We start from the raw sequence: 26,583 nt of genomic DNA, 5'->3' as shown, positions 1-26,583 counted from the left end.
AATTCCTCTTATGGCCTTCGACTTTACCTCTTTTCTTCCCTTCTCGTATTGTGTCGTGACTTCAAGGTTTATCTCTCTTATGCATGCAAGTAAATAAACATTTTTGCACACTATTTCACTTAAATTCAATAAAAAAATATTTTTTATCCCAATAATCAAATGGAGAAAATAAAATAGTTATATTTTGCATTGTGTATAGTGGACAGCTTCTTTTTTTATAAAATTGTAAATTATTGAAATTTTGGCTAAATGATAAGAGAGATGGAAAAATTAATAAGAATCTTTTTTGTAGAAAATTTAATTTTCTACAAAAAGCTTTCTTGTAACTCATTTGTATCTCCAATATTTAGCCTAGAATAATTGATTTAAAAATTGTAATAATATGTATTAAGAAATTAAATTAAACACGCTTACGATCAAATTTTGGGTAAATGATAAGAGATACGAAAAAATTGATAAAGACCTTTTATTATAGGAAATTAAATTATTTCGCCAAGCCTTATACTTTCCGAGATATTTGAACTTGATCATTAAAAATGATTTTATAAAAATTTTAAAAATCAATTTTTTGATAGAGGGGCATTCCATAGTGACTGGTGGGACATTTGACTGGAATTCCATCAATTATAAATAATTATGTGACTGAAACTCATACTATAGTAAAATTTATCTTATAACATAGAAGAATAACTAATTAACAACATCCCTTTGACAAAAACCTCGATTACTTTTTAAGTTTCTCGTAATTATCATTTGACTAAGTGTGACTGGTGGAACTAAGAACAAATCCTTCTCTCTTACCAAAGGTATACTTAAAGTCCAATTTCAGTTCGACCACTAAACTTTTAAAAAATACTTCCCTCTCAATACAAAATTTATCCTACAAACATTCAATATTATGAAGAATTAGACTGATTACCTTCGTAGAAACAATTTAAAAAATTTTTTTTATTGTGACTGGTGGGACAGGCATATGTGACTGGTGGGACAAGTACAAAATGTCTACATCAAGTTGTTTATTAAAAAGACTTTTATATTATTTCAACCTTAGAAACATTATTGTTTATATATTTAACTATAAATTATTTAGGATAATTAAAAAAAACTAATTAAAAAACAGAAATAAAGGATTTAGCATGCTGACAACACGATCTTGATAAACTTAGGTGTTAATTAATAACGAACATAAAAAAATTTGTTCTTAAAACTATAATAATAGATATGTTAGTTAATAGCAAATATCAAATGAATTTGTTATTAAAACTATTAAAATAATATTTGACCCGGATACAAGTCAGTGCGTCTGAAAAGTTACTAGGAGAGAAAAATCGATTTTCTTATTGATTAAAAAAAATTTTCATTACAAATTAGTAAAATATAAACTTTTAATTATAAATTAGGACTAAATTAAAATGAATTAGAAAAATTTTTTAATTTTAGTCATTTTCCCATTTCGCATGGAATGCCCCTATAGTAAAATTTATATTATAATATAGAAGAATAACTAATTAACAAAATTCCTTTGACAAAAACCTCGATTACTTTTTAAGTTTCTCGTAATTATTATTTGACTGAGTGTGACTGGTGGAACTAAGAACAAATCCTTCTCTCTTACCAAAGGTATACTTAAAGTCCAATTTCAGTCCGACCACTAAACTTTTAAAAAATACTTCCCTCTCAATACAAAATTTATCCTACAAACATTCAATATTATGAAGAATTAGACTAATTACTTACGTAGAAACAATTAAAAAAATTTGTTTTTATTGTGACTGGTGGGACAAGTACAAAATGTCTACATCAAGTTGTTTATTAAAAAGACTTTTATATTATTTCAACCTTAGAAACATTATTGTTTATATATTTAACTATAAATTATTTAGGATAATTAAAAAAAACTAATTAAAAAACAGAAATAAAGGATTTAGCATGCTGACAACACGATCTTGATAAACTTAGGTGTTAATTAATAACGAATATAAAAAAATTTGTTCTTACAACTATAATAATAGATATGTTAGTTAATAGCAAATATAAAATGAATTTGTTCTTAAAACTATTAAAATAATATTTGACCCGGATACAAGTTAGTGCGTCTGAAAAGTTACTAGGAGAAAAAAATCGATTTTCTTATTGATTAAAAAAAATTTTCTTTGCAAATTAGTAAAATATAAACTTTCAATAATAAATTAGGACTAAATTAGAATGAATTTTGCATAGAATACCTCATAGTCGTAAAAAAATGATAAAAAATGTAAAACAGAACAAACTCCCCTCTGACCTGAAATAAATTTCGAGCATGTACTTAAATAAACATATAAAAGTATAAGGATATATATCTCGGTATTTGTTCGCGAGGTTGTACCTAGGCTAACGATAGAGACACACGGGGCACGCGGTTCCCGGGCGATGCGTTATCGTTAACGGTATACACTAGTGTACGTAATGTTATCGCTCTAAGCACCTTCTATCACATGTTGTAACGCGAGCCAAACAAGTACATACATACATACATACATTCAGACCGTATAGTAACTCTTTACCGTAGTGAAGTCTATGACTGTTCGGTCTGGGGTTGATACCGCTCTATCTTATCCGAGCATCCAGACAATATTCTCTTAACCTGTCATTTTGTTCGACGTCACTGCACTCCAACTCTACATAACAGCAAAAAAATCCTCACAATAAAAATATTTAAAAATTACCCAGCTTAAAGTTCTATCTATCCTCCTTGGCGTTTTTGTAGAGAAATTTAATTACTGGACTTGCTATTATAAGAATTACTTTTATGAGAATTTTTTTGGTTCTTTGGGATCACGATAATTAAACGTCTAAAAGTTTGTTATTTTTTTTCACCGCTAGAGTTCCTCCCCTCGGTATTTTTATTTTATCGTTTTACCCACGGCCTACTCTAGAGACTGAGAATGAGACTCTTTTACTTCTCATACCCGGTTTAAATCATCAAGCATATGTGTAGTGTAGTCTTCTGGCTGTAGACTGCATAAGATCCGGATAAAAAAAAATATTTTGCTATTTAAAAATCATAAAAGTAATGCCGGCAATTAACCTTCGGCTTCATTTTTTGTTAATTTTAATTAAACCATGATTATTTAAATTATAATTAAATGAGTCGTTGGCTAAACTTTTGTTTATAATTTTAATTATGATTCTCATTTTTGAGGTGGAATATTTTTAGATAATTTTTTATTGTACTCAAGTGTTATTTAAATTTTTAAATCAATATTTTGGGCTAAATATTGGAGATTTAAAAAAGTTACAAAAAAGCTTTTTATATTTTTTGTAGAAAATTTAATTTTCTAAAAGTTTGCTCTCACAATTTTTTTTTATCTTTGATAGTTCAGCCAAAAAATTAATTTTGTTCAAAAAAATTTAAAAATTATAAATTAAGAATTTTTGGAAATTTACACTGACGGAAGGATTTTTTTATATTTAATAAACTTTATTATAATAAATGATTTTTTAACATCATAGGATTTAATAAATATTTATTAACAGTTAATAAATTATTTATTAAATACGATTTATTAAATGTTAATAAATATTTGTTAACAGTTAACAAAAATTTATTAACAGAATAAGTAATTTATTAAATACAATTTATTAACTTTTAATAAATATTTATTAATGGTTACTTAAAATCTAATTAAATATTTATTTAAAATAAAAAGCAAAAATAGCAATTTTCTTTTGACACTTTTTATAACCCTAGCTGGAATACATGATAATAATTAAATTCACTAAATAAATTAATGTTTTTAATATTTAAAAATATAAAAGATAATTACGAACTGTGATAGAATTTGGTATTTTACAATAAACTTTATTATAATGTAATATAATTAATGCAAATAATTTATAAAGATGATTTTTGTTTGTAAGTAATCTTCATATTATATGACATTGCAAGCGAAACAATTCACTCAACAAACTATTCATTAACTGTTAATAAATATTTGTTATATAACTACTAATAAATACTTATTAATTATTAATAAATGTACTTTTCTCCCAAATAAATATTTATTGAATGTTAAAAAATATTTATTAAAATTTAATAAATTAAATAATTGTCTTGAAATAAATTAAATTATTAACAGTTAATAAATCCTTCTATCAGTGTATATATGATTAAAAAAAACTTCTTATACTGGCAAATTCACTCAGACTTTGTAGGCCAACTTGTCTTACCCTTTTACTACATTAAATATATTAGTTTCGTCACCTGAACGAATTAATATTTGATGACAGTTTTGTCGAAAAAAAAAAAAGCATTTGCGACGAGACAGACCACCTGGACTGCTCTCCATTCCTTCGGATAAAAAAATAATGGTGGTTCACCCGAATGAAAAATCTGGGAAGGAATAAATTTAGTTTTTGTAGTAAATGTTGGCTTATTTTATATATTTTTATGGAATAGTGATGCTGGAGGCTCAGGTGCTAAATACACGGGTCGTAATGTGTTATGTGTTGGTGAGTAGAGAATGTGTAGACCAAGACACCGTGTGTGTATAATATAATATGGCTGAGACGAGATGAGAGGGGGAGGGGGGTTGGATGATGATGATTCCGTGAGTCGGGGTCGTTTTAAGTTGCGTGTACCAACCAAAAGGACGCGTGTGGATCTTCCAGTCACCGGTAGCCACGCGAACGCTTCCAGCAATTTTTTCCAGCCCTTCTTATCTTTTTTTAGTTAAAAAGTTGGAAAATAATAAAAATAATAATTATAAAAATGAGATTGCCGATCGGTACGCTTTATTTTTAAATATTCTTATATCCTTTTTAAATAATTTGTTAATTTAAAAATACGGGCGGGGAATAGGAGGCTGGCTGAGATAATTCATAAACGTGAGGATGCAAAAAGATGCATTAGTCACTCGCAGACTATTTATCAAAAATTAATTATCCATCGGGCGCTTGATCGGGTAGAAAACTGTAGCTTTGTTATGCACAATAGATCCCCCGATCCTTAGGCCTTTTTCAGGTATAATATATATCATATATATATATATGATATATATGATATATATCATATATATGTATACTCACCCGAGAAATAGAATAAAACTTTCTCTGGGATTTATTTTAACTCTCAAGTATACGTTTTGAATTTTAGATAATTTATTTCTTACTTCTAAGACTTTACATTTTATTTATGGCTTAACTATTAACGATAAGCGAAAATGATAAGAGATAAAAGTTGTAGAAAATTGAATTTCCTGTAAAACATTTATAGAATATTTTTTTTAAACTCAATATTTTTCAAGGAATTTGAATTTTCCATTATACACTAATAAAGGATTTATTAACTATTAATAATTTTATTTATTTGAAGACAATCATTTAATTTATTAAATTTTAATAAATATTTTTTAACATTCAATAAATATTTATTTGGGAGAAAAGTACATTTATTTATAATTAATAAGGATTTATTAATAGTTAACAAATATTTATTAACAGTTAATAAATATTTTCTTTAGTGAATTTATTTCGCTTGCAATGTCATATGATATGAAGATTGCTTATAAACAAAAATCATCTCTATAAATTATTTGCATTAATTATATTCCATTATAATAACGTTTATTGTAAAATAGCAAATTCTATCACAGCTCATAATTATCTTATATATTTTTAAATATTAAAAACGTTTATTTATTTAGTGAATATAATTATTATCATGTATTCCAGCTATAGGGTTATAAAAAGTGTCAAAAGAAAATTGCTATTTTTGCTTTTTATTTTAAATAAATATTTGTTAACAGTTAACAAATATTCATTAACCATTAATGAATAGTTATCAACAGTTAATAAATTGTACTTAATAAATTACTTATTAACTGTTAATAAATATTTGTTAACTGTTAGCAAATATTTATTAACATTTAATAAATCGTATTTAATAAATAATTTATTAACTGGTAATAAATATTTATTAACAGGTTAATAAAGCTTATTAAATATAAACAAATCCTGCTATTAGTGTGTTATTAAAATTTCAGAAGAAGAAACGTTTTTACATTTTTTTCGGCTTTGGATCTGATTTTCAAGGAAAATATCAAAGATAATAAAAAATAAGATACAAAATTTTTAGAAAATCAAATTTCCGACAAAAAAGTTTTGTAAAATTTTTTTCTGATCCTAATAGCTGCCGAGATATTTAAACTTTTACATTTAAAATGAGTTTCCAAAAATTCATTAATGTAGACCTTTAGTTTCCGGACTTGAAGTCGAATTTCCGACTAAACTAACAGAGATACGGAAAAATAATATGAATAAAAATTTTTAGAAAATTGAATCTTGTCTAAAAAGGTCGAATAAAATTTTTCTATAAACTCAATAATTGACGAGATATTTAAATTTAAATGTTCATAATAAGTTTCCAAAATTAGTAAAATTTCTAAAAACCTAAATTGAATCGAAAATAAAATAATTATAGTTTATAATTGTTATTGTTATTATGATGATTGTTGTTGTTATTAATACAAATTAAAAAAATGTTTTGTTAATTTATGCTTCGCATCTGAGAATTCGTTTTCATGCTCTTGTTTTTCTTTTCCTTTCGGTCTTCTCTCTTTTTATCTTACGGATCTTGTTTATCTTTTTATTCATTTTATTATATATATATATATATATATATATATATATATATATATATATATATATATATATATATATATATATATATATATATATAAAGAGAGAGAAAGATTAAGAAAGAGAAGCTCATGGAGGATCTCCGATCTTTGTCTTTCTCAATTTCAAGAGCAGGTGGAAAGAAACCGAACAGACAGAAAAGGACAGAAACTAAATTACCTCTAGGACGAGACTACTCTCTTAAGTCTTAAGGTGCGAGAGAATAATACATTGGTAGGATACCCTACCCTACCCTACCCTCTATAGTATCTCTGTATCTATCTATATTCTATATGTGGATATATGTAATGCTCAGCCCGATAGTTTTAGAATAAAGATCAAGATTCTAGTCAAGGTTGCTGGGTGATTTTAAACAATAAAAGCACCCACATGTTTTCGCTGGAAAAATTTTTTGGTTTTAATTCTGTCATGTATGTTATGTTTTTGATTGGTAATTTTATAAATAAATTACAAATAACAAAAAAACATATCATACACAGAAAAAAAGGTTCACTTGAGCCAAGAAAATATCTTCCTAATTATTTTCTTGAGCAAAAAAAAAATTTTTTTTGACACAAGAAATTTTACTTATTCCAACTAAATTAATTCTCTTGTTTTAAGAAATATGTATCTTGATCCAAGAAAATTTATTGTATCAAGTATTTATGATAATTTGAATTAAAAAAAAATTACTTCCACCAGGAATAGAATTTAAAGAAAAATTTTTACTTCGCCAGCACAACTTCGGTCTTCCTTCAGGCACCCGACAAATTTTCTTGAGCCTAGAATTTTGTTCTCCAGTCAAGAAATTTTTCTTTCTGTGTATCTTTGATATTTTAGTCGGAAATTTGTTTTTAAATCTAAGAACAAAAGATTAACAAGAGTTGAATTTTTGAAAACTTATAAATGATAAATTTCAAATATTTTGAAAAATATTGAGTTTAGAGAAAAACTTTCTAAATATTTTCTGCAGAAAAATCAATTTTCTAGACAAAATTTGTCTCATGATTTTGTCGTATTTTGGATATATTAGCCAAAAAATGAGTTTCAAGTTTAAGAATCGAAGATTAACATAAACAAATTTTGGGAAATTCATTACGAATATTAAATTTCAAGATCTCGTCAATTGTTGGGCTTAGAAAAAAACATGATTAGACTTTTCGATTAAAAAATTCATTTTATCCAAATTGAGTCTCATAATTTTTCCATATCTTCAATAACTTAGCCAGAAATTCAATTCAAAGTATCCAAACACGAAAATAGGTAACTTCATAACTTTACATCTTATGAATTTTTGAAAACTTATTATCAATGTAATATTCAAAATATCTAGAAAACTATTGGGCTTACAGAAAAATGTTTCAATACTTTTTTGCAGGAAATTGAACTTCCTAAAATTGTCTCTTACAATTTTGATATATTTCTAATAGTAGAGCCAAAATTCTAATTTTAAGCCTAGAAACTCAAATTTACAATTTATAAATTTTTGGAAATTCATTATGAATAAAAAAATTTAATTATCTCGATAAATATTGACCTTAGAAAAAAATGTTGTGATATTTTTTGATAAAAAATTCAATTTAAGGTAAAAGCCCCAATAGATGATCATGTACCAGTATATGATCATCTATTGGGGCTTTTACCTTACTATAAATTTGGACACTTTCATCATTCTTCAGTATTCGCGAAAGTTTACTCTTAAATTCAATTTTAAGTTTAGAAATTAAAGTTAAGAATTTATAAATTTTTGGGAACTTATTATAAATATCAAATTTCAAATATTTTGAAAAATATTGACTTTAAAGAAAACTTTATTAATTTTTTTTGTAGAGAATTCAATTTTCTAAAAATTTTGTTTATAATTTTCTCGTATCTTCAATAGCTTAGCTAGAAATTAAATTGCAAGTATTCAAACTCGAAAATAACAAAAAATCTTAAATTTTTTCAAAAAATCTAAAAATTGAAAAAATTTCTTATTTTGAAATATTTGAATATTAATTACTAAATAAAAATAAAACTATCACGGAAGTAATGGATAATTTTCTTGTTATTGTGATTAAAGAGAATTCCACTTGAGTAATCTATTTTGTTGGTTCGTGAGCCGGAGAGAGACTGAGGATGAGAGAGAGGGTATCGGCATCAACGGAGAGGAGCCTCAGTATAATTAATACGGACCCCGTGGAATGCCGGTCGCCTCTTCGAAACCTTCTTCTTCTTCTTGATCATCTTCTTCTTCGTCGGACATCTTCCCTTTGGAAGATTATTCTTATTCTTACTCTCTCCACTATTCCTTGGTCCATCCTCTTGAACCTGGTACTCATTCTCCTCATCTCCTTCTTGTTCGTCTTCGTCGTTACTTTCCTCAGTATCAGCGGCTCCACAACACTAAGAACGGCTCCTCTCACGACCCTGACAAGTTTCCGTGCCCTTCTCTTTCTCTTCCTTCCTCCTCTCTCTTTCTCTCTCTATCTCATTGTTATTACTCCGGCGATCCTCTACTGACGGCTTCTGATGCTACACTAGGTACAGGTACAGGTATAGCTGGTTAGGTTATTCTACCGATCCTCGATTCTTGCTACAAGTCCTGGATACTCAGACTGGACTAAACTCTTGGATACCAGACCAACACGCTTTCTTGCCCCAAAGAAGACTCAAAAACATCACGACATCCCCTTACTGCCAATCGATTGTGATCGAGAAAAGAGAGGAGGCTCATTCTTTACTTGCTCGCTGGTCATCCTCGCTGATCTGAGTTTGCCGAAATTTCGTGCGTTTCCATCGGTTACAAAAAATATTTCATCATCAGCCGGGGACTAAATTAAATAGCGTGTCGATAAGTAAGTAGAACATTTATTAATTGTCAGGCTAATTTAAAATTTTAATTTAATTTTTTTTTTTTTTTCAGTCGAGACTTCTCTTTTTGCCGCGTAAGTTTAATTAGGAATATCTGATACATGAGCTCACCTTTCAGGAGAGGAAATTTTATTTAAGAATTTTTGGAAATATATTAGGAATATTAAATTCTGAATATCTCGCCAACTATTAGGTTTAGAAAAAAATTTTTCGTTGGAAATTTAGTTTTCTAGAAATTTGGTTCTAGATCTTATGATTTTGTTGTATCTTTGATAGTTATCAGTATCACTGAAAATTTGATTTTGAGATTAAGAACTAAAGATTAGATTTTAGAAATTTTTTGGAAACTCATTATGAATGTTAAAGAGATCTACGCGAAGTAGTCAAATTTTTAAAACTTCCTGAAAATCTGTAAATTCAATCTACGTAGCCTAATAATTAATAAAATAAATTAAAAAACAAGTTTCCGGGGTATTTAATGGAATAATTAGATTTGAAAATTGTAATTTTACATGTAAAATGGAGATTCCACCAGCCGTGTATTCGGTTAAGAATTTAATCCAATTAACGATTTAAAAAAAATTATATTTTCATTGAATTTGACTGAAAAAATAATAAGCTTTCGATTAAAACAATAAAAAAAGTAGCTTTCGAACATATTACGGAGATATTTTATATTTTTTATGAAAAATCACTCGGAACTTGCGTTCTTTAAAGTCTTGTATTTGACTTGGCAACACCGCTTGCGCAGTTACTCGGCGCATAAGTAACCGCGGTTTTTTAAATGCTAGAAGTGCATAACGGTAATTCAGAGTACTATATTTTTTATTAGTCAATTAAATGTTAATAATTATTTAATGAGTAGATTTATCGGAAATTTCCTCAAAAATGTTATTAATTAATTTAAAAATTAATTTTAAGATGCATATCTAAAGTATTTCTACGTATTATTTTTTTGTAGACATTATTTACACTAGGAGGGTACTTGGATCTCCTTAATGCGGAAATAAGTTTGTTAATTTTTGATTTTTTGGTGATAAAAAATTTTATAAAATTAATTTTTTAGTAAGTTCAATTTTAAGTTTAAAAACTAAAGTTAAGAATTTGTTCATTTTTGGGAACTTATTATAAATGTTAAATTTTGAATGTCTTGGAAAATATTGAGGTTAGAGAAAAATTTTGGACTTTTTGGTATAAAATTTACTTATTTAAAAGTTTGCTTTTTTATGATTTTATCGTATCTTTGATAGTTTAGCCAGAAATTTGAATTTAGTTCTAAAAACGAAAGTGCAAGGTTCTAAGAAATTTGAAATTTTATTATGAATGTTAAAATTGAAATATTTGGAGCTAAAAAAATGATAAAAGTCAGAATAAATGTTTACAATTAGACTTTCAAGATCGGAAAAGTGAAAAGTTCAGGTATAAAATTCACAGAACGAATAGAAATCGGTCACCTGTCGATTTACGATTTTCCTGCATAACACCTCTAACAATAAAACCTGTAGTCAAAATCAGTCCCTAAGGGAAGTTATGTCACGTTTGAATAAAAGGTAAACTTTAATTTACAAGTCCCTATTATTGTATTTATATTCTCTTAGCCATTAAAAATGACCGAACGGACATGAAAGTCATTGTAAGTCACGGTGTTAAATAATTTTCAGGGTCAGCTAACGTACAAATGTCATTGATGGTTATTCCAGTTACTCTGGGTAGACCTGCAAGAGATAAAAATACACAATAGTATTGTTAACATTGCTGTCAGTAGTTATAACAGTGCTGGTAATATCTCTTCGATTCACTTCCTACAACTTGTACTTACATTCATCTGTATGTTAAGTAACTTAACTCCTAAGTAGTATGCTAAATATATGTAGCCATATATTTTGTTATTTTTTTTACAAATATTTTATTAACTTCGAACACTAAAATTTTATTAGTTTGTTTTTTAATTGAATTTTTTTTAATAATAAGTTTCCAAAAATTCATAAGATGTAAAATTATTATTGAAAATTCTTTCAACAATTCTTAAGTTTAATTTCAAGAAAAGTATCACGATGTTGGTTGATTTTAGCCTGGGAATTTATTCTTAAAATTTGCGTGTGAACACGACAAAATAAATGTTTGGTACGCAGCAGAGGTTACTTTTACTTAGGCATTTTTTGGACTTACATTGGAAAGTTTTGTCAGTTAAAGTTAAAGTTAAGATAAATATATAATGAAATAACATACTGATAAATATATGTATATATTATGCACTTGTATACATATTGAGTAAGGCGACGGGTGTCCTACCTCTCACCCTCAGCTTAAAATGTGTGTACGGTAATGTAACATACGAGAGTTAACTTTAAGAGAGAAAATAATATAATAATAACAAGAGATGGAGATATGACGATAAGTTTGTATGCATCGACTTAGTCGGCCTCAATATCTTGTCTGCTTTCTCTTAACCAACATACTGATATTTTAGCCATGATTTAAGTACGAGTTTATTTTTATAAATCCAATAAATTATTTTAAGGAGTATTTTTATTTAATTGTGCAAATGGATACCACCGAGTCCTGGTGTTTTACGCAAATTTAATGCCTCCATTTAATTTGTTGAGAAATTACCTCTTTATTTTTTATTACAAGATTAATTCATTCTTTTCTTTGATTCATAAAAATGCTGGAAAATTTTCTTTTAAAATTTTAATTTTAACAATTTTTTAAAACTTATTATTAATAAAAAAATTATATTATCGCGATAACTATTGAGCTCAAAAAAAATTGTGATACTTTTTATAGGAAATTCAATTTACGATCATTTTTCCGTATTTTCAATAGTTTACACAGAAAGAGAAATTTTTTGACTAGAGAACAAAATTCTTGGCTCAAGAAAATAAATTTGAACTAGAAAATATTTTTTAAAAATTGCATTTATAATTTTTCAAGTTTTTTACGAATGAAGTTTTTTAATAAAAAATTTTTTTTGTAACATTTTTTTCAATAAAAAAAATTCTAAAAATTTTTAGATGTCGGCTAACTTAATTTTCATAAATTAACAGACATCTGTCAATTTTTAGGACTTTTATAATAATAAAATTTTGATTAAAAAATTCCGCGTCTAAAAATTAAAAAAAAATTGCAAGTGCAAATTTTTTTTTTAAATATGTTTTTTATCGTTGATCTGTAATAAAAATTAAAAAAATTGACAGATGTCTGCTAACTTCAGCATCATAATTATTAATGTCTATTATAGTTAACTATTCCAATACATATATTTGTCTAAGCATATATATATATATATATATATATATATATATATATATTTTATTTTATTTATTTCTATAAAAATTAAACAAACACATTTGTAAAATGAGTTAATTCTCATTATTTACTTTTTACAAATCACGTCGAGAAATAACAGTAGCGACCGCAGCGGCACCAGGCGTAATTTACTTAAAGTGAGATTTGTTAATAGTTAACAAATCTTTATTTGAATGAAATAAATGAGTCGATTCAGTTAAATAAACCAAAACGAAGTACTATTTGATTTAAAGTAATATATATTTGAATGGAAGAAATTTGTTAACATTAAATACATATTTTTAATTTATTTCAAATAAATCTGCGCATTTGAGCCAAACAAACTGTTTTCTCAGTGTACGAGTCAAAATTTTTAGGAACTTAAATTTCTTTAAAAAAAAGTCTCTCAAAATTTCTTTATAAACCCAACAGCTACCAAGATATAAAAACTTTTTCAATCACAATGACTTTCCAAATTCTCCAAATTCAAATTCCTTCCCCATAATCTATACTTAATCGTGCCTTTAATATTTAAAATGAAATACCAGTGAATATTTTCCAGCTGTCATTGCCCAAAAAAGCGAGTCACCCCTATACCCTATAAATACACACACTATAGGCCTATAAAAATGAATTTGTTGAGATTTAGTTCCCTTGAGGATATCTCGTGCTCTTTTCAGCTTCTTATCCACCTTCACTTTGACTCGCCGTTTGTACTCAATACTTTTACACCGAGTATTTGGCTCTGTACGAGTATTCAGTATATATAATATTCGCTGGAGCGGACTGAAGAGAGAAGAAATGATTCTTATTCGATTCCTGATCGTGTCGATGATCGTACATTGAAACTCAAACTTATATATACATATATATAAAGCAATACCCGTCGAACAGCAGCAGGATGAACAGCATCCAGCGTTTGGAGTTTAAACGAATCGAAAAAGTTTAAGTAAAGTGGGTTCTCCTTTTTTTTTGCGGCTTCTTCGACTTCTTTTTCAACTTCGTCTTCCCTTTAAATTCTTAAACTCCCACACATGTATTATATGTTTGTATATATATATATATATATATATATATATATATATATATATATATATATATATATATATAAATATATGTTGCGCATGAAGCTTTTCAGCGGGCAAGTGACGAAGGAATGTCAAATAAAATAAAAAAGGCGAGCGTTAAATTATGTTATTTTATTTATCTCCTTTTTTATTTCTATTATTGTTATTGAGGTGTGACAAATTTTCTTCAATATGTTTATTATATTATTAACTAGCTGTTACCCGCCCGCTTCGCTAAGCGGTTTATAGAATTGCATTTTTAGATCTAGACTTGAAATTTAATTGGAGTATTGTTTTGATTTGCACAGATTCCAAATGAGCATTGAAAGTTTTAGTTAAAGTCATTGCAAGTCTCATAAGTGAAGTTTAAATCTGTCTAGCTTCAAGTGCCAACAATTTTTCTGTTATTTAAAATTTTCTCAGTGACATCAATTTTTTATAGAAAATAAATTTAACATGTTTTTTACGAATTCTATTCAAATAAGTAGCCAAATTTATTTTTTACATATCTAGTGTTTGGAAAATGCATTCATTTAAATCTGTTACATTCCCGCGATCCCGCAATAAGAACAATTTGTAAGTTATGTAATCAGCAAAAATAACATGTATGTAAAATTGTTAGTCCGTTGACTGAATTACTACATGTAATGTTAAGTTTTGGAAACCTTACAATGACTTTTTTCCCGCTGCTAAAGAGACGTTTGTTGTAAGGAAATTTTTAGTAAATGTTATTGAAACTCAATAGACATGGCCTAAATTTCATGTTTCAAAAAGTCCTAGTTTATAAACAACAACATTTTTAGTAGATTTCATAGAAATCTAACTATTTTATTTCATGGAAGCAATTATCATAACCAAACACACGATCAGCATATAAATATAAATTTTCAACACTTAGTTCACCAGACATAATTAGTTTCTTTCTTAAGCTTTTTTTAAATGACGTTAACTCAATCAAATATTAAGGTTATGTAATAAAAACAAAAGAAAATCGTATTAAAAACAAATGAATGAAAAATGAGAGTCTTTTGTTTTTATTAGCGGGAAAAAATGTATATAAAAGTAAATCGTAAAAAAATGAGAAAGAGTTGATAAAATTCAAAAAATAAGTAGCCTATAACCATCTACAAAAATTCTGCGTCGAATGATAGCATTCCCATCCCGATAGCTTCAATATTTTTGAAGATAACTCTTGTCAAAGGAACCCTATTTTGTGTATATATGTATAAAAATATATGTTGCGCATGAAGCTTTTCATCGGGCAAGTGACGAAGGAATGTCAAATAAAATAAAAAAGGCGAGCGTTAAATTATGTTACTTTTTGTTATCTCCTTTTCTATTTCTGTTATTGTTATTGAAGTGTGACAAATTTTCTTCAATATGTTTATTATATTATTAATACGTTTTGTTATTATAAATAACATCGGGGGAATTTTGTCAGGTTCTCCCACGCCGGATGCACTATTCGTCTCTTTTATTGTCATTTTATTTCATATTCAGAATATATAGAATAGAATATAGGAACAGTACAGCACGAGCTGCTTATTCGTCCCACGCGGTTTGTCATCCATACTCCTAACTTAGTATTGAAGTATACAATTATATACATGTATATAAATATATACAGAGGTATTCGTTGAGTTGAGAGTAAAGAGTAGATGAGGAGAAGCGGAACCTGGACTAGCGGTTTTCTTCTTCACTTAACTATTTAAATAGTCCCAGTTTATTCTCCGTGAAATTTTTCAGTCTATTCTTCCATGATACTTTGATACTTCAGTCCATACTTCCTGTCCAAGTTAATCTTTTTTCAACAAACTTTATTTCAGACTAGCCGACAGGGAAAAACAACCCGAGAAAAATTCTGTTTGTGGAGAAAAAAATAATTAGCTCTTTTGTTACAAGGGTTCGGGTTTTTCGTCACGGGAAATTTTATTTGTAATCCTTTTTTTGCTGTCTTAATATTTTTTAGGGTAAGTCATTTTTAACATTCACGATGAGTTTTTAAAAATTTATTAATTTTTAAGCTTCAGCTTGGAGTTGTAATTTAATTTTCTGGTTAAGCTATTAAAGATACGAGACAATTTTTAAAAAATTTAATTTCCTACAAAAAATGTTCCACGATATTAAAAATTTAACATTCATAATGAGTTTCCAAAAAGTCATAAATTCTTAACTTTAGTTTCTAAAGTTAAAATTGAATTTACGGGTATACAGAAAAAAAAAATTCACTTGAGCCAAGAAAATATGTTTCTTCCTAATTATTTTCTTGAGAAGAAAAAATTTTTTTTTGACAAGAAATTTCACTTATTCCAACAAAATTAATTATCTTGCTTTAAGAAATACGTATCTTGATCCAAGAAAATTTATTTCAGTTAAGAAAATCTTGTTGTTTTGAGAAAATTCAGCCTCTTGCTCCAAAAAATTTAGTTCTTGATAGAAGTAAATTTTCTTGTCTTGAGAAAATTTCTCTCTCGCTCCAAAAAATTAAATATAAAGATAGAAGTAACTTTTCATTAATATTTTTATTGATTAACATGTCAAACGGGAAGATCAAATAATATTTCATCATTTTTTTTCATTCAATATGTATAATTGCACGCTAAAATAATATAAAATGGGTATCAAATATTCAAGAGAAAAATTTTCTCAAGGTGAGAAAATTTTTTTCTCAGCTGAAGTAGGTGGCGCTGCTTCCCTAAAGTATCTAAAAATCTTGATCAAATATAAAAATTTATTGTATCAAGTATTTATGATAAGAATTAAGAAAAAATGACTTCTACCAAGAATAGAATTTCAAGAAAGATTTTTACTTCGGCCAACACAACTTCGGTCTTCCTTCAGACACCCAAAAATTTTCTTGAGCCAAGAATTTTGTTCTCCATCTAAGAAATTTTTCTTTCTGTGCATTTTAAATATTAAAATTTGATCTCATGTAATTTTTTCATATTTTTAATAGTTTAGCTATACACGGAAAAAACAAGATGACACTGGATGTCATCCCAGATTATACTGAGTGGAAAAAAAATTTAGATAGTAGCTAGTATAATCCAGATGTCAATGAGTATAATCCAGATTACAATGAGTATAATCCAGATATCACGCAGCATAATCTGAAATTTTTTTTTTCACCACAGATATCACTGAGTATAATCTGCGATGATATCCAGTGTTATCTTGTTCTTTCCGTGCAGAAATTCGATTTTTAATCTAGAAATTAAAGGATTAAGATTTTATGAATTTTTGGAAACTCATTTTGAATATTAAAATTGAAATATCTCGCAGATATTTAATTTTGAAAAAAAATTTATGACTTATTTGTAGAAAATTTAATTTTCTAAAAATTTTGTCTCGTATCATTTTTTAATATCTTCAATATTTTACCCGAAAAATTAAGTTTAAGTCAAATTTTTGCGGAAAAGTTTAAAAGATTTTTAAAGCGAAAAAATAATTAACAGAAAAAAACGTCAAGTTCAATCGACGTAAGTAATTTAAAAGTTTTGTTCGCAAAAAAAATAAAGATTTAATTTGATCGAAATAAATAACTAGTGCGTATACATATATAAGTGCATATGCCAGGCAACGTGAATGCTCTTCGCACTTGGAATGCGGTCCAGTGTAATGTAATGTAAGAGAGAAAGGCCTCGTACTCGGTATCGTAGTAGTCGTAGTAGTTATAGTAGTTGTAGTATATTTATATATATTATATATAGTAGAGTGTAGTAGGTAGGCAAGTCGTGAGTACGAGGATCGAGAAAAGGAGATAGGGACACCGGTGAATGAGGAAAGGAACAAGGATGGACCCGTATTGCAGGACTCGCTGGATAGAATGAGAAGATACTCGAGCTGAGATACAAGAGGACTAAAAGAGCAACGGCATTACATAGCGTATACGTAGTCAGCATATCAGAGACGGCAGCAGCCGTAAACGGCAACAATTGCTGCGGGCGTTGCCACTCCAAAGGCGAGTGCCTAATGCCAGATGTCAGACAGTGGTTAGAATCATTACGGTCATCACTTTGTACCCCCTTCCCTTTTTTTTGATTCTAGGGAATCCACAAGTACCGAGTACCCAAGTACTCTGTACACTCTGTATACTCTGTACACTCTGGACTCGGAAACTTAAACATGTGCCTAAGCCAATCGATCCTCGAACAAAAAATCAAACCTTTAGCGGGTAATTTCGATAAATCGACTCAAATGTGCAAACAATTGGTTATAATACCTACGATTTATATGCGTGCTGTTATTTCTTAAACAGTTAGTTTTTAGAATTTTTTCTTTGAAGGTTTTTTGTAGAAAATTTGATTCTCTAAAAATTTTGTCTCTTGATTTTTTTATCTTTGATATTTTAGTCGAAAATTTTATTTTATTTTGGAAACTCATTATTGTTAAATTTTCAATATTGAATTTAGAGAAAAAATTTAATCGACTTTTTTGTAGAAATTTTACTTTTAGTGACTGGTGGGACATTTGACTGGAATTCCATTAATTATAAATAATTATGTGAATAAAACTTATACTATAGTAAAATTTATCTTATAATATAGAAGAATAACTAATTAACAACATCCCTTTGACAAAAACCTCGATTACTTTTTAAGTTTCTCGTAATTATCATTTGACTAAGTGTGACTGGTGGAACTAATGTAAGACAAATCCTTCTCTCTTACCAAAGGTATACCTAAACTCCAATTTCAGTGCGACCACTAAACTTTTATAAAATACTTCCCGCAATACAAAATTTATCCTACAAACATTCAATATTATGAAGAATTAAACTGATTACCTACGTAGAAACAATTAAAAAAATTTTTTTATTTTGACTGGTGGGACAGGCATTTGTGACTGGTGGGACAAGTACAAAATGTCTACATCAAGTTGTTTATTAAAAAGACTTTAATATTATTTCAACCTTAGAAACATTATTGTTTATATATTTAACTATAAATTATTTAGGATAATTAAAAAAAAAACTAATTAAAAAACACAAATAAAGGATTTAGCATGCTGACAACACGATTTTGATAAACTTAGGTGTTAATTAATAATGAACATAAAAAAATTTGTTCTTAAAACTATAATAATAAATATGTTAGTTAATAACAAACATAAAATGAATTTGTTGTTAAAACTATTAAAACAACAATTGACCCGGATACAAGTTAGTGCGGCTGAAAAGTTACTAGGAGAGAAAAATTGATTTTCTTATTGATTAAAAAATAATTTCTTTACACATTAGTAAAATATAGACTTTTAATAATAAATTAGGACTGAATTAGAATGAATTAGAGAAATTTAAAAATTTTATTCATTTTCCTATTTCAAATGGAATGTCCCTTTTCTAAAAATTTGGTATCATATGATTTTATTGTATCTTAGATAGTTCAGCCCTGAAATTTGAATTTAGGTCTAAAAACGAAAGTGCAACACGCTTACGATTAAATTTAAAATTAAAATTCTGGCTAAATGATAAGAGAAACGTAAAAATTGATGATCTTCCTTGTAGGAAATTAAATATCCTAATACAAAAAAGATATTTTTTCGTAAATAACGTCTAAGTAAGTAAAAAATCAAAAAAACATCAAAATTAATGTCAGTGGTGAAACTTTAAGGATATTTATCGCTTAGAACATTTGAATGCCCTATTGCAGATGATGCCTATCCGCCAATCGTGGTTAGGCAATATAAATAATTCGCTTTTGCGAAAAGAAACTCAAGATATAAGTGATAAGTCCTTGTTAGAATGTTAAAATGTTTTCTCGCAAGTTTTCTAATAGACCAACAATTAGACAGCTAGGTTAGCAAATCTGGCGATAGAATGGATCCTTTCTTCGTTGGTATTTGCGAGGCAAAAAAGCGTCCGGTCCTAGGGGGATAAAGGAAGATATTGGAGTTTAGAGGCTTCCATACCCCTGAATAAAGAAAAAAAAATAGGGATTGAGGATGAAAGGAGATGAATAAAAATAATTTAAAAAGTTTAAAAATAAAAAGTGTAAAAAGTGGACTTGCTCACTGATCTGCCGATGTGGTTGCGGTTGTGACAGAACGGCTGTCATTCATAACCTGCGTATCGGCGTATCCACGAATCGCGATCAGCAAACGTGTGAAAGAGGGAGATAAAATATTTATAAATGTAGAGCCAGTGATGCAGAATAATTTTTTTTATCACGGTTTAGATTTTGTCAACCCGAGCCCCAGACGGAAATTGGTTCTGTAAATTACAACATTTTTCAATCTACATTTCATCCAGGACCTCACTGATGCAACATCCTCAACACATTAATACATTTATGTTTTTGTATTTATATCCATCCACATTCACACATATTAATATATATAATATGAGTTTACGGATCGTTAATGGCCCGGTTGCCACGATATTTTATTGAGTAACGTTCTTCGGCAACTCACCATTCAGCATAGTACAATGCTGATTTATAATTGTTGTCCACGCGGCTGTAATTATTATAATTACAGATTTTTCATCCGTCCATTTGCCTTTATATATTTAACATTTTTTTTATCTCTCATCTCTCTTGCTCCGGCGATTTTAGGTCGCGGTTTAAGAGTCGATTCGACGGCCCGTTCCCGGCTCAAAACTAAAAACTCCACCCCTTCGCTCGCCTTCCTTCGTTTCTACATCAACTTTCAAACGAGTTCTCGAGAACGTTTCTTCTCATAGACGCACAGGATAGCTTTGAAAAAAATTGATACAAAAAAAACTAGATTTTGAGAAGCTAAAGTTCTATCAGTTACATGCTTTGGGGCTAAATTCAATTTTCTGATTTAGAATTTCATTTTTGGCTTAACTATCGAAGATATCAAAACATTATATGAAACGAAATTTTTAAATAATTTGATTTTCCATAAGAAAGTATTATAAAGTTTTTTTTTTTAATATCATAAGTTTTCAAAAATTCTGAAAATCTTTAACTTGAGCTTCTACACTGATAGAAAGATTTATAAACTATTAATAATTTAATTTATTAAATTTTAATAAATATTTTTTAACATTCAATAAATATTTATTTGGGAGGAAAATACATTTATTAATAGTTAATAAGTTTTTATTAATAGTTAACAAATATTCATTAACAGTTAATAAATATTTTCTTTAGTGAATTTGTTTTGCTTGCAATGTCATATGATATGAAGATTGCTTATAAACAAAAATCATCTTTATAAATTATTTGCATTAATTATATTACATTATAATTACATTTATTGTAAAATACCAAATTTTATCACAGCTCATAATTATCTTTTATATTTAGCGAATTGAATTATTATCATGTATTTCAGCTATAGGGTTATAAAGAGTGTCAAAAGAAAATTGCTATTTTTGCTTTTTATTTTAGATAAATATTTGTTAACAGTTAACAAATATTCTGGAACCATTAATAAATATTGATTAACATTTAATAAATCGTATTTAATAAATAATTTATTAACTGTTAATAAATATTTATTAAATTCTATGATGTTAAAAAATCATTTATTAACAGTTAATAAAGCTTATTAAAAATAAACAAATCCTTCTATCAGAGTAATACATTTTTTCTCTAAACTCAATATTTCCGAAGATATTTCAAATTTAACATTAATAATGAATTTCCAAAAATTTAGAACGTTAGTTTCTAGACTCAAAATTAAATTTCCGACTAAACTATCAAAAATACAAATAAAAATAAAAAAAAAACCTTTTTTTTTAGAAAGTTAAAATTCTAAAAAAAGGTCCTTATCATAATATCACTTTTCGTACTCAATTTTTATTATTATCAATATTCGTTATTTTTTTCTCAAACTAAAAAAAATTTACTAGATTATTTTCAAGTGTTTCTAATATTTAATCTTAAAAACTTAACAACGATTTCTCTAAAAAAATTCAAACTGATAAAAAAAATTCCATATTTTTTTTATGATCACTTTTAAAAGATATCCTCACCATAAAATACTTAAAAATGTCTACCTATAAGATAACAAAACTCGATAGTAAACTTAAAAACAGCAAATAATCTCCCCAAAATTAAGAAACAACGTCCCTTGAATTAAATCCTTTTCTAAAATCCTTTTCATCTTTACCCATAAAAACATAATTTACCTCCGAAATTCCTCGCTTATCTCCTCAGTAAACAAACTCATCAAACTCACCTTAATAAAGCAGTGTCCGACAGGCAAATCCTCAGGTACACTAGTATTGTAAAGCGGTTTTTCAAAAATAGGCTCATTGTCATTAAGATCATGAACAGTAACCCTGACAATAGCAGTCCCGGTCAAAGAAGGCCTACCAGAATCGGTAGCAACAACAACGAGATTAGGAGCAGGATCAGTTTCACAATCCACATGTGTCACTGTACTGATCAGCCCAGTGTCCTTATCAATAGAAAACCAGGTGGTGTTCTTCAACGAATACTTAATAACCGAATTAACACCTTCATCGACATCCGTGGCCTTAACTTTGATCACAGCAGTCCCGGGTTCGGAAGCTTCCAACAAATGAGCTTCATACAGTTCCTGTTCAAAAGCAGGCGCGTTGTCATTAACGTCCGTCACAAGAAGCCTGAAAGTCCTGACAGCCCTAAGAGGAGGCGTTCCAGCATCAGTAGCTTCTACGGCCAAGTCATAAACCGGCTGTTCTTCGCGGTCTAGCGGACGTTCAACCACCACCAGGTATCTAATATTGTCACGTGTCGTTAAACCAAAGTGGTTCTCTCCCCCGACCAAAGAGACTTTGGCATCGGAATACTCAGTCCTCGAATCTGGATCACTTACCGAAATCCGAGCGACAAATTCCCCTGGTTGGGCACTTTCACTTATTTTGGGTGTCGCGTCGTCCGAAAGGAATATCACCGTTATCGTCGGCTGGTTGTCATTCACATCAGTCACGTAAACCGACAAAAAGGCGCTTGCTTCAAGCGGCTGAGCGCCCAAATCTCGGGCCACTATCACCAATTCATGCCGTTCTTTGGATTCAAAATCCAGAGCCTTGTTAACGAAGACCATACCAGAAGAGCTGTCAATTCTGAATATCTCCTCGCGGTCACTCTGCCTGCGATTAATCGAGTACTCGATCATCCCATTGCTTCCAATGTCCAAATCAGTGGCGTTAACTTGCAACACAGGAGTTCCTACGGTAGCATTTTCGGGAACACTGGCAGTGTACCTAGTTTGGTTGAAGATCGGCGGGTTGTCATTGACATCCTGGACGATAACGTTGACCTTCAACCTGGACCTCAGCGGCGGCGAGCCTCCATCCAACGCTTCAATTATCAATTGATAAGAAGATCTGGCTTCACGGTCCAAATTTCCTGAATTTTGAAGATCCAAATACAAAACTCCGTCCCTTCCTCGATGTTGAGACAATCTGAAGACATCTCCAAAGTTCCCGCTGACGATTTCGTACCTCTGAGTGGAGTACTGCCCTAAATCTGGGTCCTTAGCGGGGGGCAAGGCCCGCTTTGCGTCCCGCGGCGAGTTTTCGGGAAACTCGATGTCTACATGATCAACGGGAAAAGTTGGCGCGTTGTCATTTTCATCCAGAACTTTGATCACCACGCGGATGTTCCCTCGCTGAGGCAACGCTACAAAGCTGTACGACGGATTAGTTTCCCGGTCCAGCGGGAGCCGGGTCTTTATTTCCCCGGTTGCTGGATCTACGGTCAAGTCACTGATAACCGGGGAACCTGCTACCGGAACAATGAGATACGGCGGGCCTTCAAGGTCGATGAAACCAACTCTACTACCTGGTGGGGCATTCTCAGATACTTCAAGGTGTCGTACTTGCTCGGTATTTACACCGCCTGGGGTTAATAACGTGATCAGGATGCTGAGAAGCAGTAGCTGGATCATTCGTGATGATTGTAACCTGACTACACCTCGAAATCCACCTCCACCGTCTACCATTATCATCGTCCCCTCCTCCATCTCTCCTCTTCTACTTTTATTATCTTTGATGTTTCATTACTGATATGTTTACTTCCGAATGCTTATTAACACGTGGAGGTGCTTTTACTTTTGTTTTCTTAACTATTGTCAAATGATTATCACAATTTCTATTTATCTCGTTTATACTTTCACCATTTTTTTCACTCTGATATAAATAACACAAAACTTATTTATTATTTAATAAACACTCACATTGATCACTAATCACAACACAGATCCACTAATTGATGATTGATTGGGAAATAGTACCATTTCCTTGCTAACTACAACTAATAGGCGAATGATAGTTAAAATAGCTTAAGGGCGGGAAAATTCAAACTTAAAATTGCAAAACTTGTTGGATTATAACCTTGGAGGTATATCTTAGGTATGAGATGATATTCAAGGTACCGTATGCACACAAGGTAAGAAGAACAAGACGAACGAACCTCGAAGAACGTGTGTGTCGTGTGTTCTCCTTTATTCACTGGTTCTATCTCTTTTCCTCTTTCTGTCCAAAGGACAGCTTTCTGTCGTTTAATAGCAGACACACATGGGCTTAAATTCCCAAAAATTATCAACAAATCCCGTTTTTGATTCAACTTTCTTCAAAAGTAATTTGCAATAATTCAAGAATTTACAGACTCACTTAACGCAGAGGTCACTCACACAAATTTCTTTGTTTATGTAAAAAGCCTGCTCCAATCCAACAACTGGTAGTCTTAACTTGTTAGGAAACTTTTTGGAATAACAGTTCGGACAGGCGTTAAATAATCGCTTAGCCCGATAAATAAACAAAATATTTGGGATGTAATCGATGGTATAGTCGCGGCAAAGCCTATCGTGAGTACTACGCGGCTGGAGGCTAGGCATGCACTGACATGGCGGCACCTGCAGACCCAATCGGGCCCCTATTCCCCACCACTCCCCACTACCTGGCAAACAGCGGCCATCTTTTAGTGGGGGTACAGGGCCTGTTTTATGGTACGCTCACTGCTGCTGCTGCTGCTGCTGCTGCTGCAGTCTACGCTTGAGTTTTAAACTATACCAAAGTAAAGCTTAAGCTAGTACTTGTACTGGTGTAGCGCACCTATACAAAACCTTTCCTTTTACCTCGATTGAATTGAGACTCTGGATCTTCTCTCTCGCTCTTTCACCTGATCCAGGCCCACGTTATGGAGACAAGATGACAATACTTTTATTTACAATTTTTATAGAGTCAGGTTCCAACTTTTATTGCTAAACCCTATCCCGGAATTTGTGAGACAATTAGACGCATGATTGACTTTGGCGACACCCCAGTTAGCCTTGGGGCCTCAGATTACTCGGATAATATCGCGTTTCATGAAGAATTGGCTTGTTCAAGTTGGGACAAACCCTAGAGCTGGGATCGATAGGCTCTAATAGAAGTCCCAATTTTATTCGACGTTAGTTTGGGACACTTTAGTGAAATCTTGTCACAAGGTGGTCTATCTTATCCAGAATAGAGATTAAATTGATTCATGAGAAGATTTTTTGGAGGAATTGGCGATCTTGGATTGAAATTTTTGTAATTGTTTAGACGAATGGATTTTGAGATACTTCAAGTAATCCCGTGCTCTTTTTACACAGTAAAAAATTTTGCGTCATTGCGTCAAAAAACTTAGTGTTAAAAATTTTTGTGTTAAATATTTAACACTTTTATGTGTAAATTTAACACCTATTCTGTTAAATCAACACAAAAAAGTGTCAAATATTTAACATAAAAATTTTTAACACAAAATTTTTTGACGCAATGACGCAAAATTTTTTAATGTGTATGTGCGAAAAAAAAATTTACTTCAATCAAAAAATAATTATGAAGAAAACTTCATTTTTTTAATTTAAGTAGAAAAATTCTTAAGCTAAGAAATTTTTCTTGATTTAAGTAAATTTTACTTGGTTTAAAAATTGTTAATTTTGATTCAAGAGAATTAAAATCTTCAGAATTATATTTTTGGTTCAAGAATTTTTCTCTTAATTCAAGTTAATTTTTTTTCATGATTTAATGAAAAAATTACGGAAATTCCTGATGATATAATTCAAATTTTCATAATTGCGTAATTAAAAAATATTTTGACGATTTTGGATAACCTAGTTGACGAATTTTCGGTAATTATGCAGAAATGAAGCTTCACCTTTAAGCTTATTTTAGAAAAAATTGAAATAAAATAAAAAATCGAAAAATTGATCTTTTTGAATGTTTTTTTTTTCAAATTGTTCATTCTCACGGCGGATTTATGATAAAAATGATAAAATTTATGAAAATTAAATATTTTTTTGCTCGACGGGCAGAAAACGTCAACTTTCGGCCCGCTGCGCTAAACGAAATTGCCCCTTTCTGCCTTCGTCGAGCAAAAAAATAGTATACACTCCACGGGAAGTAAATAAGAAAGCCTCAGATCACATGTTTGTTGACGTCGGCTTCGCCTCAGCCAACAATTACATGTGATCTGAGACATTTCTTACTTTACTTCCCTAGGTGTGTAATATACTATTAATTCATTCTATTTCTATCGCTCTTTAAGAAAAATAATATTTTAATAACCGGAAAAAATTGCATTGTCACCATTTCCTTCGTCCCGTTTATTTTTCTGTGCAGCTATCACAAATAACTCAAAAAAATTGAAAATTTCTATGATTGTTTACAAGAAATATAATGAGACGGGTGCAAGAAATATAGTGAGACGGGTGCAACACGTCTCACTGTAGTGAATATAAAAATTTCCATGTAACTTTAAATTAAAGATATGAGATCATAGATGCTGTATCACTA

General features: G+C 29.5%; 1 protein-coding gene across 1 annotated transcript in view; it reads right to left on the bottom strand.

Moving 5' to 3' along the window:
• Positions 1-24,742, bottom strand: part of LOC123271071 (protein dachsous) — a 296,162-nt gene extending 271,420 nt beyond the window's left edge. The window contains exon 1 of the mRNA XM_044737301.1: positions 22,017-24,742. Coding sequence (XP_044593236.1) covers positions 22,017-23,789 — 1,773 coding nt within the window. The 5' untranslated portion in view covers positions 23,790-24,742. The remainder of the gene's footprint in view (positions 1-22,016) is intronic.
• Between the last annotated feature and the right edge of the window lie 1,841 nt (positions 24,743-26,583).

This window comes from Cotesia glomerata, linkage group LG8 (assembly GCF_020080835.1).
Source record: "Cotesia glomerata isolate CgM1 linkage group LG8, MPM_Cglom_v2.3, whole genome shotgun sequence".
Taxonomy (NCBI): Eukaryota; Metazoa; Arthropoda; class Insecta; order Hymenoptera; family Braconidae; genus Cotesia; species Cotesia glomerata.
This window is presented reverse-complemented; position numbering and strand designations above follow the sequence as displayed.